Below are 15102 nucleotides of genomic sequence, written 5' to 3' on the forward strand. Positions count from 1 at the left end.
CTTGTTTGCAGTCAGGATTAAGTGGGAAGGGGGCTTTAGGACCAGTTCATAACAAAAAGGGCTTGTGGTGCTGAAGGGAGTCCCCCTCGGGTGGCACTTCTGAGGACTTGGTTTGGGTGTTCAAATCCAGCTTCAGGAACTACTAGAAATGTATCTTTGGAAGGGCGAGCCACTTTGGGTTTGTGCATCCAGGAAATGGATCTCAACTTGTAAGGCAGTGTGGGGCCAATAAATACCTTTGTTTTGTGGCATACTGGAGTGGAAAAGAATGGTTCATTAGACAAGCAGAGGCTTCATTTCTCATTAGCTCTAAGTGGTCTTCTCCCCCTCCCCCAGTTCTGTTGGTACCAAAATCTTGAGTATGAAAAACATGTTGCTTTGAGGAGAGTTGTATCAAGACACTGTGTGTAACTAGGAGTTGGTGAGGATGGGTTGTAGGTAACAAGTGTCATGTGTTTTTCACAAATTTAAACTTCTATGTGAAACTGACTTTTAAAACTCTTTTATACGGTGGTGCTTGGTTGTGACAAAGCTGTGTTGTGGACAAAGAAAGATGTTTATCTGTCTGAAGTGTGATCTGAGGGAAGTACTCAGGTTCATCTATATCTGTTATCAAAACAGAGAAAAACAGGATGATATTCCCTGATTACCAATCTTAACCTAGTGTAAAGGGAAGAAGTATGCTGGGCTGAAAACTTGAGCCTATAGGCTGGGGTGGGCCACTGTGCCTCAGCTTCCTCATCTGTAAAATGAGCAGATTAGATAAGAAAACCTCTGGGCTTTTAATATGGTCTAAGTCTGTTAAGTCACTTTCTAATTAAGTTTTATGTGGAAAAACTTGTATTACCAAGGAAGAAGGTCTCAAAATGCTTTTCAGGTAGATTCGTAACTAACTGGAAAGAAAGGGAAGTAAATCAAACTGGGCCCCTGCTTTTTCACACGTCACATTTAATGTTTTCACCACCGTACTTCAAGTCTACATTGTACAAAGTGACCAGCAAGTGTGCCACGTTAACTGACCAACCTCTGAGATTGTACCTTTCAGACCAGTGTCTTCTAGGGCTCTTTTTGGAACTATATACGTCCAGTCGGGTTGATAATCGGGAGCCTCATTAAGGAAAAAAAAAAAAAAACAAAGATATCGCACCATCTTTGTTTGTTTAGTAGTTCAATGTTTGTCTCTTTCACAGCAATTAATTACTTCATTGAAGTTAAAACTTCCAAACATAACTTACTAAGAGTTTCCAGATTCAGCTTAGATCACTCAGAATGAAAATACTCTGCTAAATACAGATAACTTACAATAACTTTAACAGTTAAGTGTCCATAAAACACACACCAAGGTTTTTTCTTTCCCCAGACCAATTTTAAGACGATCCACGAGTATCTCTTGTACAGGTGAAAAACAGTCTTCAATGTTCTTGTCTTGTTTTATTATTATTTTTTTTTAAATATAAAAGTTGGGAGGGACATTCAAGTTTCAAGTCTCCACACTGAACTTAAAAAAAATAATCATCATCATCATCATCATCATCATCATCATCATCATCGTCATGTGGAGTAAACAAGCCAAGCTGTTTAGCTCCAGGAGGTAGAGGCCTTCAGTTGTGTTCATATATACATATGCACAGAAGAATTCAGTGTTCCAACAGAAAAGAAGTAGCCCAAAAGTCATAAGTTACTTACTACGGTGACATTTCAAGACTCCCACAGCTTTGCCTAAGGACACAAACACAATGAACATAATTCCCTATGGGCTGTTGTGGTTTTTTGTGGCATTTAAAAAAATTTTTTGTTTTTGTCTTTTTAGATTTTTTCTTTTAAACTGTCCAGTGCAGGAAAAGTCTCACAAAATTTCACAGACCTAAAATGTGCAAGCTAGTTTGTCGCTATACAGCAATGTTGGGGGTACTTTTGAAATAAACCCAGCAATGGAGTTATTTACATACATGAAAGATGCATGCTTGGGGGTCTTTTATGTAAGAAAGAGCAGAAAAACTTCTAATAAAAATAGATTAAATATATATATATTTATATTATATATATATATTTATATATATATATATACTGGGTAAGGAAAACAGAAGTTTAGTCTTGCCTAGTCACAAACTCATTCTTCTCTACCCACAACATTTGATTTGAGAACAGCACACGTCACCATCACGGCTCTAAGGAGAAGCTATTTATAGGATTTTGATCATCAGGTGGCATGCCCCTCCCCCTCCCTAACCCTCCCTTCCCAAACTGGTGTGGCCACAGTCAGGTGCCAGTTGATGTGGCTTCATGATTGGTCGCAGTCAAGTTCACTGGATTTCTTAAGTTTTAGAAAACCCCAAATCTTCAGGAATGGCTCAAATATAAAAATGTATATGACTGTCCTTTTTGTGTGTACAATCTCACTTCAATTAAAAAAATAAAAACAAAAATAAAAACAAAAAACAACACAGAACCAAAACAACTGTCCCAAATTTGGTTCGATTCTTGATTTGTTCTGAGGTGAGCCATAACAGCTGCACTAGAATTCATAAAACATGTGCAACTCTGGGTGAAATATTTTTCTTCTAAAAGCACAACCACTTTACAAGATTAAAAGTCTAGTAACATTTCTAAATATTATTCATATCATACAAGTAGTGGTTGTTAATTTAAAACTTCATTAGTAAAATTACAGTACAAGCATGATTAACCTCCAGAATTGCAAAGCCCAGGCTCCAGTGGAAAGCTACATCTTCAGTAGTACAGTAAGTCTCCTCCTCGGTCACTCCCAGACCAGAGGAGACGGCGGCATCTCAGATGGCTGGGCAACAGTGGAACTAAAGCAAAACAAAGTTGACATGATTAGCCTAGCGAGAAACAGCCCCGCAAATCTGTAAATATTCCCTATTTCTGCCCTCCCCCTTAAAAGTAAAATACAAAACTTAAGAGACATTTCTGGTTTTCAATTTCTTCTTTTCCTTAAATTTATATTTCAAGAACCTAAGACTAATTGGAATGTTGAAGAAGGGCTAGGGTGTCTATCCTTATAAATCTAGAAGAGAGACACTTAATACTCCTAGCTGTGTGATCCTGCGCAAGTCACTTAACTCCACTTACCTCAGGGAAAAAAAATCTGACCTCACAGTTCACATCTTAGACCTTGCAATGTTTCCTGGTCTGAATGGTCTAACCAAAGATGCAAATGGGAGGGGAAATTTTTTGCTTTCAAAGGCCAGAAAGGCAACAGAAACAATTCTGTGTGTAACTTAAGTGTTAATTTGTTTCCTGACTTGAACTAGTATTTTTTCATGTGTATTCAAACACAGCTCTCTTAAAGCAGAATGGATTTTTATCCTTATCCATAAATAAAAACAAGTTTGGGATTTTTTTCTTTTTTGATTCAAAAAAACAAGAAAAGATCACCTCTTCTATTTTTAAAATCTCTACTCAATAAATACAACAGATGTATTTGGGATCAGTTAGAAGATGTTGGGAAGAAATAGATGGAGTAAAATAAAAAGATAGGCAGTGGAAATGGGGAAGTGTCAAATTTATCAAGAGACCTCAAAAAAAGGAAAGATAGAGAAGACTTGCCATAGTTTTACACAGTGAATCCACTTGGATTTTGGATTTCAAAATGTTATTTGAAGAGGACAAGTTAGTGTGGCAGTCCAGTGAGGAGAAGAGTTACAGTTATTAAAGAGAAGTATGGAGATGCTTCGTGTCCCAGGTCATTAGTAGCTTAAAACTACAGTGTATCTTTTATGTGATATATGGAACTAAGCAACATTCAACTGAAGGTCACATCTGGCCCTGAGGTGGGAAGGTTCCTAATTTTAAAGAGCCAGATGGTGTTATCTAAGAACCCTATGCTAAACTGAAATCAGGCTTGAACGTGGGGGTGAAAGCTAAAATCGGAATTCTTTTTGTATTTATTTTGGTTTAAATGCAAAGCTCTTAACAGAAACTTTTTGGTTACTCATTTAACAAAAAACAGCTCTTGCTCGGTATTCAAATTAAATAAGAAGTCTGCTCAAATAACTTCGCATCGCAAAAAGTATCTTTAATTCCAACTCAAAACTTAGCTATCACTAGAAAAAAGAAATGAGCACCACATACCTAATGAAGCTCTTAAAAGCAGCAGACTGAGGGTTGATGCAGAGAGGCACTCGGTTTCCTTTCTGCTGTTCCAAAATGAACTGATGAATAATTTCTGTGGAGCAAACACATATCACATCATCTCTGCCAGTTCACAGCAGCTTAGGATTCTTGACTACAGCCAAGCCAACACCAAAATGATACTTTTACAGCTTCAGTGGGAACAGCTGCCAGTCATCTAAGAAGGAGAATCCAGTTGTCTCCCTGGGACCCTTATGATAGAAGCACAGAGTCTAAAAACTCCAACAAAAAGGAAGGTGAGCCATTTAAACTTGGGAGGAAACTAAAAGGAGATGCCTTGTGGATAGACTCTTGTGTCTTTGAATATCATTTTAAAGATCCAGCCGGCATGAAGCTGCGGGTCAAATCCCAATTACTCCAATGCATCTAGATTTTGCCATTTTTTGCTCTATAATTGTTCCAAGCATACCTTCACGTTAAAAAAATCTATATGGTTTGCAATCCATTTGTCTTGATGGCTGCCCCTTTTAGCAAAAATTAGATCAATGTTACTGGTGGTTGACCCACCCTCCCCCCTCAAAAATTAGGAAACTTATGTGGAGGATTATATTGGAAATCTCTACTCTCTTCACACTGCCCAGCCATCTCATGAATAATTTTAACAAATTTTTATTGTTTTTCATGTGGTTAAGTTTCAACAGAATCTGTCCACTCCATTCAACTAATTGGTCCAAGATTTTACTAGGATGACTTAAACCACTTCCACAGGAAGTCATCCCTGAAAATGAGTGTCTCCCTCACATCTCTAGATAATTTGCTGCACCCTGGAAGTCCTCAGTTAATCTCTATACCTTTCATGGCATAAGGCATTTCTTTGCTTGGGCAAAGTGCAAGAGGGAGTGGGGCCTGGCCCTCATACTGCTACAGAACAGAATATGTGACTTGCTCTTCACATGTGGCTATTAAATGTCAAGGACACTCACCTTTTACTTGTCGAACAGAACTGAGATTCTTCTCAAAAGTGTCATCAAATTTGGGATTGGTGACGGGTTCAAAGTCACTGGTGTAAACTCTTCCAGTGGAGGTGGAAAAACAACATTTACACATACAGGTGTGATATCGCAGCCGCCCTTCATCTAGGTAGGGGTGGGCTAAGGCGTCCTTAGCGGATATTCTTTTGGACTGAAATCAAATTGGGAGAGAGAGAGAGACGCTGATGCCTTAAAGTCTTTTTTTTGAATCCCCTGAGCATACCGCTAGGGGGAGCCCGTGACCTGGAATTCTCAGAAGCCTGGCCAGTTCACTGGCAGCTCTGGGACTACCTTGAACTCATTGTCAGGATGTGAAAAATCCCTTCTCACTGCCAGACTTGCCAAAAGTTGCAATCCTTTGGATTGGTAATAGAATCCTTTTTGAGGCAGGAGAACTTTCACTTTAAATAATAGGCTGTCATTCCCCAACTGTATCCCAGCATCTGGAATTAAGGTGGCCAGGATGGTGGTAGGTAGACTTTTTAAGGAATATTTTGAGACCTCAAGAGCCCAAAGCAGTCCCAGAACCTGAAGGTTTCTGGAAGGTTTTTAGTTATAATGTAAAGTCCTTTCTTGGCCATTTCATTAGATCCCATCACAATGTAGGCATTCTGAAGAAGCTAAAAAGTCTACATTTCTGGCTTTATGCCATCTTGAGATGGAAAAAGCCAAAACTCTAATGACCAAACTTCACAATATTAAATATAACCCCAGTATACCAGGGAAGAGGTGACACCCTTGTCTATAATCCAGTGGACACAATGGGGAAGAGGTACCTTATACACAGTTCAGACGAAGTAAATTACAAACTACACATACTGGTTGTATATTTAAGATAAAATAGCATTTATGAAGCCACTATCCTAATATTAGAGAAATGAAACAGCTATTCTATGCAACAGGAAGGGCAGACCTTTTCAAATAATCTTTCTTACTTCTATATCTAATTAAACTTTAGATGGTGTCAGACATCCTGTTATGCTTACTGAGAGGGACGAGAGGTAACATGATGCCATAGCTCTTTACCTCTAGTCCTTAGACGTGAGCTTTTAAAAGACTAGCACCATTGTTAAAAACCAAATGTTTGTATGGTCAGTGGACATAATGTCCGCTGGGCTGGAAACAGATGCTTCAAAAAAGATAATCCACATGGCTATCTCAGCCAGACTTCAGATGTGCCTTTTAAAAGATAATTTTAAAAAATATCAAATTAAAAAAAATTATAAAATGCCACTTACTGGATCAAAGACCAACATCCTGCAAAGGAGATGAACAGCTTCATGTGTCGCTTGGCTAGACAGTGTATATAGTACAGGAAGAGATGGCTAAGAAAGAGAAGAATGTCAAGTATGTAAGCAGGTCATTGAGTATCTACAGAGTAAAATCAATTTCTGACAAGATAAACACATACTTCAAAAGACATTGGTCTTTTTCCCCATTAACTAAGATTTCAAAGCCAAACAATCGTTACTCACTTCAGGGAGGGCATTTCAAATTTAAGTGATTACTCAGGGTAGGCCAGAACACAAAAGCCACCCTAAACCCACTTGCTATGAAAACCAATTCTGTAAACACTGCTCACAGTTCTAAGTTCTTTTAAAGGCTGCTGCAAAGAAAACTAAGCATGTTTAGGGAAGGGAAAGGATTTAAAAAAATAAGACAATATATACAAAGTAAACAATTGAACGCGACGTCATATGATCCCAGAGTTTCTAAAAGTGCTACCTAAAATCACACATACCTGCAAAACAAATTCCTAAGTTTGTTGACTCTAAATTTCCTTAACTCTTTCCGGATCATCTATAGTCTTATAACTAGAGACCTCATTCATCTACTCCAAGCCTTAAGATATCTACACAAATCCCTTCTGCGACATCTAACAAGTGACTAACAAATATCTTGATTTCTGCTTAAATACTTCTTGTGATGAACTCCCTGTGCCTCATGAGGCAGCCCGTTCCTCACTATTTAGACTTAGTTCTTATTTTGAAGAGCAAGCTATTTCCTGACAGCTTCTATCAACTCAACTTAGTTCGGCTTTCTTGAGACTAAGTCTAATTCATTTTCTGCCTGACAACCCGCCATATATTAGGACCTTTCTTCTTCAGGCTAAACACTCATTACTTCATTCTTTAAATCCCATGATTTTGAGTTCTCTAATCATCCTGGTCGCCTTACCCTGGACATGCTCCATTCAGTCAATGTATCTACAGAAGAAGGCCCAGCACTCAGCACTGAATGGAATCCTCCAGATGCAACCCCCCTGGACAGAATTCTAGCAATCCAATCTATGAATGGATTAACTTTTTTGGCCACGTCTTCCACTCTGAGGTTCCAGTGAAGTAAAATGCTGAAATCCTTTTCATAGGAATGGCTATCTTCCCGTATTTAGGCAATTATCTTTGGATCTTGGTGCAGAAGTTTGCTTCTTCCGTCAACAGGCCTTAATGAAGATCCCAGATGACCATCACACCACAGAAATCTAGCCCATGCTAAGCAGCCCGGCAGTTGGCAGGTTTTTTGAATCATGCCCCATGATTACAGTAACTAGAGAAACCACAAAACCATTTCTTTCAGCCTGTTTAGCATAATACTCCGAGTATCACCATTGTGGTTCCTTTGCTTCAACCCTTACTAATTCACTTTTATTAGTGGGGAGGGAGGAGGGAGAAGACCAGGAGGAAAGATAAAATTTTTTTGGCATCTTTTCTCCTAATGGCTTAATAAAAAAAGCATAACCTTGAAGCAGGAGCTCTCCCTTCCCTTCAAGCCAGATAACTTCTAAATTTTCTGCCAAATGTGATCTCACTTGATTTATGTGCTATTAAAAAAAAAATAAGCCCCTCAGCTGTTTCCATTGGCTTGCAAAATTGGCTCTGACCCACGGACAAAGTGACAATTCAAAGGACAACACAGTCAAACTTGTTCTTAAAGTTGATATTCGGATCAGTGATCCCCTTTTCTCTGTTCTAGAAACTGAAAGCTGGGTATGGCCCTTAGGCTGAACCCTTTACAACCTGATCTTTTTCTATATTGATGGATACTTAACCCCCACTATTTCTTCAGGGACTTTTATAACTAAGCATCGCCTCATTTTATACTGCCATGGGTGGTCCTGGTTTGTGAGCTGCTTCAAGCCTAATTTTAGTGCCCAAAAGAGCAGAAAGTCACACATCTTAAGAGGGATGGGGAAAGAGGGAGATCCATTGCCCTTCCTAACACTATCAGGACCCTAAGGACTTTCCCTTAAATGAATTCAAATAATCACAGACTCCAACCAAGAAGACATGATAGGCTCAAGAAATCTTTTTTTTTTTTTAAAAGTAGTTTTCCTTTAACAGGTATGTGAAGTGTGGTGATTAATTCCATGCATTCTCCCCTCTTCCCCCCCACCCTCCCTTTTTAAAGGACATATTATTGTAATACTGGTTTTAAAGGAAGTAGTCCTACTGTAAAACTGAGATTGTATTTATCTTTCAGAATATCTTTGTATATTTCAGTGACAGACCCAAAGATTTCATCAGTTCAGAGACTTGTATTTGATATAGATCTCACACTGTCTATAACTTAGTAGACAGACAGCCTTGGAGAGAGTTGCTGTGTCTAAAAAAATAAAAAATCAAAACTGGCTACTAAGTGACCACAATGGTACCACCGTACTTGGTTGGACTGCTGTGACTGCATGCTGGGACTTAGTCAGCTGCTGGGCCTCTGCTCAAAGCTGGCCCAGTTTTATGCCTGACCGCGAGTTCCATTTGCATAGGTTTCAAAAACCCAAGGTGTACATCAGTAAGATGTGAGAGCACTGGTCTTTCCCTCCTTTGGCTTTCAAGGGGACCAGAGGAGCCCAGGCTAGGGTTTAGTTCTTGGGGTTTTAGCGACTCTATTATGTTAGTTGACAAAAGTAGAGGGCTACAAACCAGGGAGCAAAGAAAAGAAGAGCCTCCAAAGTCAGCTACATGTGACAATTGAGCTGCACAAGAATGGTAAATAGATTTGCAGTGAAATTTGTAAAATATATATTTAATATTTTTTCTCAATCACATGGATAAACTGCAGTGAAATTCTGAAGTTTTGGTTTTATATAAGCAACAGCTTCCCAATTCTTAGAGCAACACAACGAAGGAATGGCATGTCTGATAAAAGTCCCGAGTTCCTCATCACTGGACACAGGTTCGTGTGGAACTGTGCACCATCCTGGCCTTCACTGAGTTCACTCACTAGTGAAGGGAGAAGATACAAAAGGGCTTTATCTTCCAGCCAGAGGAGAAGTCTCAGCTTGGGAATTTACTAGTTTTTTGAGTTTCAGCAAATCAGTTAAATTTCTTTTTTCTTTTTTTGCTGAGGCAATTGGAGTTAAATGACTTGCCCAGGGTCACACACCCAAGAAATGTTAAGTGTCTGAGGCCAGATCTGAACTTAGGTTCTCTGACTTCAGAGCTGGTGCTCTATCTACTACACCAACTAGCTGCTCCCTAAATTTCACCTTCTTTACTGTAAAATGGGCTCATGAATATCTGTGCTCCCTCTCTTGGGCCACTATTATAAATGTTTAATGCCAGTGGACACAAAGACAAGCTTATGTTTTCTTATTCACTTTGTTCTTATTTGCTAGTCTAATGTTGTCCTTTATTAGCCTGTTAGCTCCATCCTAGGATTTCTCCTGAGCACAAAAAAGTAACCCTAATCGGTGCGCAGAAAACGAAGTTGGTTATGTATTTGATCTTCACTAATGAGAACAGCTCTTCTAACTCAGCCTGGGTCAGACATGTTTGGATAATTCCTTCTTTCCTGCTTCTAAATGTGTAGTAAAACAGACACATAGAAAAGATGACTTGAATCATTTATGTCATATCCTCCCCAGAAAGACACATGATAATAATTTAATCCCCCGTCACTGGATCCATAGAAGAGAAACTGCCCTGGAGTTGGAGGCATTTCATATTCCATTTTTCTTCCTTTCCCCTACGCTCCCCTACACTCACTGTCATCCCTGAAGTTGGTCTGGGTCCTCAAAAACAGGCAATGCGAAATGTGAAGCAAAGGACAGTGACAATTCTCACAGGATGCGCCAGAACCAATCTCTTTAAGACAAACTGGGAATCTGTGAGATTCTCTGGAACCTCTGGATTGAAAATAAGTGACCTTCCTCCCAATATTTACACACCATGACTTGTTTTCTCTTTAAAACATTCCCAGCCCATCTGTTTGATTCCCAGGCCAATCTATAATCTAGTCAGGAACACAGGAGGGTGTGGGTGCACATAAGTCATGAGGACAGGATGTCCTGTTAATGATTGCGACGAACTGTGAGATGTGACAAGAATACGTTAGATGATTGGCTCGGTCATCACAGGCCATCTTAGAGATCCTGGTCACCGTAGCAGAGCTTGGCTTGTTGTGCTGATAGAGAAACATCTCTCTGGCCACAGCCAATGGCCTCTTCTCACTCTCGGAGACCTTTCTGTAGCCTGTGACCCTGTGAATGCCCTCTTCCTTCAATGCCTCTTCCCTGGGTTTTCTTGTTATTCTCTCAATATGTACTCTCCCTTTGCTAGCATTCCAGCGTCTGCTTTTATGCCTCTCTCTCTGTAGGGATGTAGATGGGGCAGCTAGGTGGTGTAATGGATAGAGTTCACCGTTTGTCTCAGTTTCCTCACCTGTCAGATGAGTTGGAGAAGGCAATGGCCAACCAGGAATACCCCAGATGGGGTCATGAAGACTCCGACATGAGTGAAACGAAGGCCGTCACCACTCTGGACTGCCCGGGGCTCTCTTCGATGTCAGCCACTCCCATGAATTTAATCCCCCTCTCTCTGCTGGTGACTCTGACCCGCTCTTCCTGGCCCGGCCTCTTGGCTAACCTGCCATCTTGCTTCTCCAATTGCCCTTCACACGTTTGAACCGGATGTCCAAGAGTCTTAAATTCAACATGTCCAAAGCTGAACCGATTCTCTCTCCCCTCCCCCGTCCCCAGGCTCCAACCCAGGAGTCACAGGTCTCTCTACCACATCCAAGCTCTTGCCGAGGCCTGTCCATGTCACCTCTGCAGCACCTCCTGTGACGCTCTCTACCCTAGTGCAGAGTCCTGGTCTCTACACAGCTGGATCACTGTAACCACATGTGCTGGGGCTGCCTTGTCTCTCTTTCTCTCCAGTCCGTTCTCTATTCACCACCAAAGTGATTTTCCTAAAACTCAGGACCAATCATGTCATCTCTCCCTGCTCAACAAACTCCAGGGGATCCCCATAATCTCCAAGATAAAGTATAAAACATTCTATATGACATTCAAAGCCCTTCATAACCCAGTCTTCTTATCCCTTATTTCCCAACAATATTCTGCCATCCAGTGACCTTGGCCTCCCAGCTGTACCACAAACAAAACCTCCATGTCTAATCTGGGCGTTCTCTCAGGCTGTCCCTTTTGCAACAGAACACCCTCCCTGCTCCTCTTCAACTACTGAACTCCCTGGCTTCCTTTTAAGTCTTACTGGAAGCCCTTCCTCCATTAATTACTTCCTATTTATCCAGCATGTTGTTTGTTTTGTATATATCTTTTTGCATGTTGTCTCCCCAATTAGAATGTAAGTTCCTTGAGGGCAGTGACTGCTTTGTTTTGTTTTTGCTTTTTTTTTTTTTTTTTTTCTTATGAGAAGGGAGAGAGGAGGGAGAGACACAGAGAAGAGAAGGAAGAGAGAGATACACAGAAATAGAGAGAAACAGACAGAGACACACACAGACTTGAGACTGGTTGTTGGGCTTGAAGTCAGAAAGCCCTTGGTCTAAACTGTGCTTCAAATAGGCTGGTTACTTGTAAAAGGGGAATCATTCTCCAGTGGAAAGTAGTTTTCTCACACCGTCTCAGATATCCATGTTTTACCAAAGCATTCCTGAATCTACACAGTCAAGATAGATATCCTTATTCCATTTAGAAATTCAAAATCAATATATTAAATAAAATGTAACTTGTAGCCCTAAGATCTCATATAAACCTAAGTTAACTTTAAGAGTTTTAAAAGTTCATCTTTTAAGTTTTTTTGTTGTTTTTGCTTTTCTAGGAAGAAGTCCCTTCTTGAACTGCACATATAAGTCACCCACAATCTGACCTTTTTCCCCCCAAAAAAGCACATGAACATGCTGTACTGATTATCTGATACATATGTACAGTGACAGATAAAACATACCCAAAATTCAGAGTATATGAAATGGCTGAGGACTAAAAATCCTTTTACACAGGACTGTTCTCCAATTTTTTGCTATTTCACAGAGCTCCTGGAAATTTTATGATCATATCAGGTCACATAAAATATAGCCATTTAATTATTATTCTCTGTTGACAATACAACTTTATACAGATTTTCCAGATGACACTCATTCATTCACTAGTTTCTAGGAAAGCCCGAGTAACAGCAGGTGGCACCTGTACCAAATACCAATGACCAATTGCTGGCTTTTGGTTATGTGATGAGAGTTTAGGGGATTCAGAAATCCAGGTGCTTTTCCCACTAAATCCTTATTTTCAGGTTAGAAAGCTAGGTTGGAAGAATCATATTATGAGTGATCTCAGTTGCCTTGTTTGTCAATAATATAGTCACTCACTGTTTCAGACAACGGAGTGTCACACATCAGGGGATCAGCAAGATTTTTTTTTGCTGAGGCGAGTGGGGTTAAGTGACTTGCCCAGGGTCACACAGCCAGAAAGTGTTAAGTGTCTGAGGCCAGATTTGAACTCAGGTCCTTCTGACTTCAGGGCTGGTGCTCTATCCACTGCACCACCTGATTTCCCCCAGCAAGATGATTTTAGCTTTTGCATGAAGACTGATTCCTGAAGGAAGAATGGAGGCAGGAAGACCACTGTAGAGGCCCTGAAGTAGAGTAATGGTAGTGTATCAGTGGGGATGAGGAGATAGATTAGATGGAAAGACTACAAAAGGAGAATCAACATAATTTAAATTGACTGGGTGAGGAGTTGCCAATAATGAGCTTAGATAACTAGAGAAATGATGGAAGGAGGGGCAGATTTTAGGGGAAATAAGGACATGCTGAGTGTGAGAGAATTAGAGAGTTTAGGGGAGAGACTGTGGCTAAGCTAACAGATTTGAGAATCATCTGCAAAAAAAGCAATATTCTTGAAATCAAGGAAAAAACATCACTAAGGGAGAGAATCTCAGGGACAAAGCCTAGGGACATAGTAACCCTCAGAGAGGAGGAGAAAAAAGATGGCGGGTGAACCACAAGTATAGATGGAAGGGTGGCAGATCAAATGCTACCAAAAGAAAATTGGCCATTGGAACTGGCGATTAATTGCTGATGACCTCTTGGGCACTGGTGACTTCTAAAAGAGCAGTTTTAAGTCTGATGTGGAGGTTTGAAATCACATTGCACAGCTGAAGAGCTGACTGAGTTACAACCCAGAAGGAAGGGAGAGCCAACTGTAGAGGGCCAAGTTCCACACTATCTGCGACCCTCTACAGCCGACTAATCTTTTTAGAAGTTTAAACATGAAGAGAAAGAAGAAATGTTGGCTAATAGTGAGGGAGGAGTAAGTTTGGGGAAAGGTTTGTTTGAGGATTGATGAAGCTTGTGTGCGTCAGGGGGTGGAATAAGAGAGCTTAGGCTGATGCTTTCTCCAAAGGCTGGATGTCAGGGGCATTCAAACACGGCACAGGACAATTAGGAAGATTACTCAACTGCGTGATTAGAAAAAAAAGTTTGTAGGTGGGAGGTGAAAACTGATAATTGAAGCATGGTCAATGGGATGAAACAAAACAGAATAATGGGAGATTTCTTCAGGGAGTGCAAGTTGTGGTAGTTGGAGTTCACTATTAAACTCTACTTTTTTGGTAGGTGACTAAGGGCTTTCCAGGTAGCCCCATCTCAATAGAGTGAAGCTTGTTTTATCGCCCCGAGGAGGACTCTATTAGAATTAGACTCTTGTCTCTTTTATCCTAAAAATCCTAATTTGTAGGGCAGATAAGAAATCCTGCTGAGTGCAAGAGAAAGAGAACAAGGGGTGTAACCTCTTAAGGTCATCTCCTGAGAGGCAGTATGGAAGATTAGTAATGGGGCACTGTTTCCTTTTCTGGTGGATATGAACTAGAAGTGCTGTTGAACGGCTAATTCTTAAGTCTAGTTTTCTAGCCTAGAATTCCTTTGTACTTAGAACTTAGTACTTAGATTTCTTTTGCTGGAATATAGAATTCAAGATGGATGAATTTCAAATTCAGTACTTAGATTTCTTTTGCTGGAATATAGAATTCAAGATGGATGAATTTCAAATTCATCCATATCCTATATAAGTATGCAGTAAGAATACAAAAGTAGTAGGTGAAAAGTCATACCATCAAGCTAGATGATGCAGAACAAAGACTGATGAACAAGGCTCAAGAATCCAAGCTGCAGTTTATAGCTAACTAGTTTAATGAATCTGGGAATAAAGTAGGGACTATTTTCGGGGAGACTATTACATGGATGAGTTGTATGGGATTAACTGTTGTACTTAATCTTTCAACCACAGGGATTCTCTTGGAGAGCCGGATTTTATCAGTGTGGGCATTCTAATTCTTCCTGAGACATGCTGATAGGTTGGAATATGAAGCAGTCAATGGACCATGGGCTTGAATACAAGGTGTACCCTGCTAGAATATAACTGGGATGAAATCTATAGTGCAGTGAAAAAAGGGTCTTCAGAGTAGAGGACCAAGAGATGTACTCATACAACACTTGGGGGAAGAAGTGAAGGGCGTTGATGTTGGTGATGAGGAGAGATATAGTGCTGGGGGTTCCATTTAAAGGTATGTTGAGGTTTTCCCCCTGACGTCACAAAACTTAAGTTTTGCTACACTGCACACAGAGTGATCACGGTCCATGGGAGTTAACAGGAATTAAAAGAGGCCTTCTGGATTCCTGGCATGACACTCACTTTAAACACACAGTTTATGATAGGGATTCGTGTGCAAACACATCTTCATGATAG

General features: G+C 40.2%; 1 protein-coding gene across 2 annotated transcripts in view; it reads right to left on the minus strand.

Annotated features, from left to right (window-relative positions):
- Positions 1-931: 931 nt before the first annotated feature.
- NLK (nemo like kinase) overlaps positions 932-15102 on the minus strand; it is a 129493-nt gene continuing 115322 nt past the window's right edge. Inside the window, exons 8-11 of one of the 2 annotated variants that reach the window (XM_051992343.1) lie at positions 6365-6451; positions 5079-5277; positions 4096-4189; positions 932-2813 (exon numbers count right to left, since the gene is read on the minus strand). In XM_051992343.1, coding sequence (XP_051848303.1) covers positions 2759-2813; positions 4096-4189; positions 5079-5277; positions 6365-6451 — 435 coding nt within the window. In that variant the 3' untranslated portion in view covers positions 932-2758. Of the gene's footprint in view, positions 2814-4095; positions 4190-5078; positions 5278-6364; positions 6452-15102 lie in introns of those variants that run through there. The other variant, XR_007953039.1, reaches the window with a different exon arrangement.

This window comes from Antechinus flavipes, chromosome 4 (assembly GCF_016432865.1).
Source record: "Antechinus flavipes isolate AdamAnt ecotype Samford, QLD, Australia chromosome 4, AdamAnt_v2, whole genome shotgun sequence".
Taxonomy (NCBI): Eukaryota; Metazoa; Chordata; class Mammalia; order Dasyuromorphia; family Dasyuridae; genus Antechinus; species Antechinus flavipes.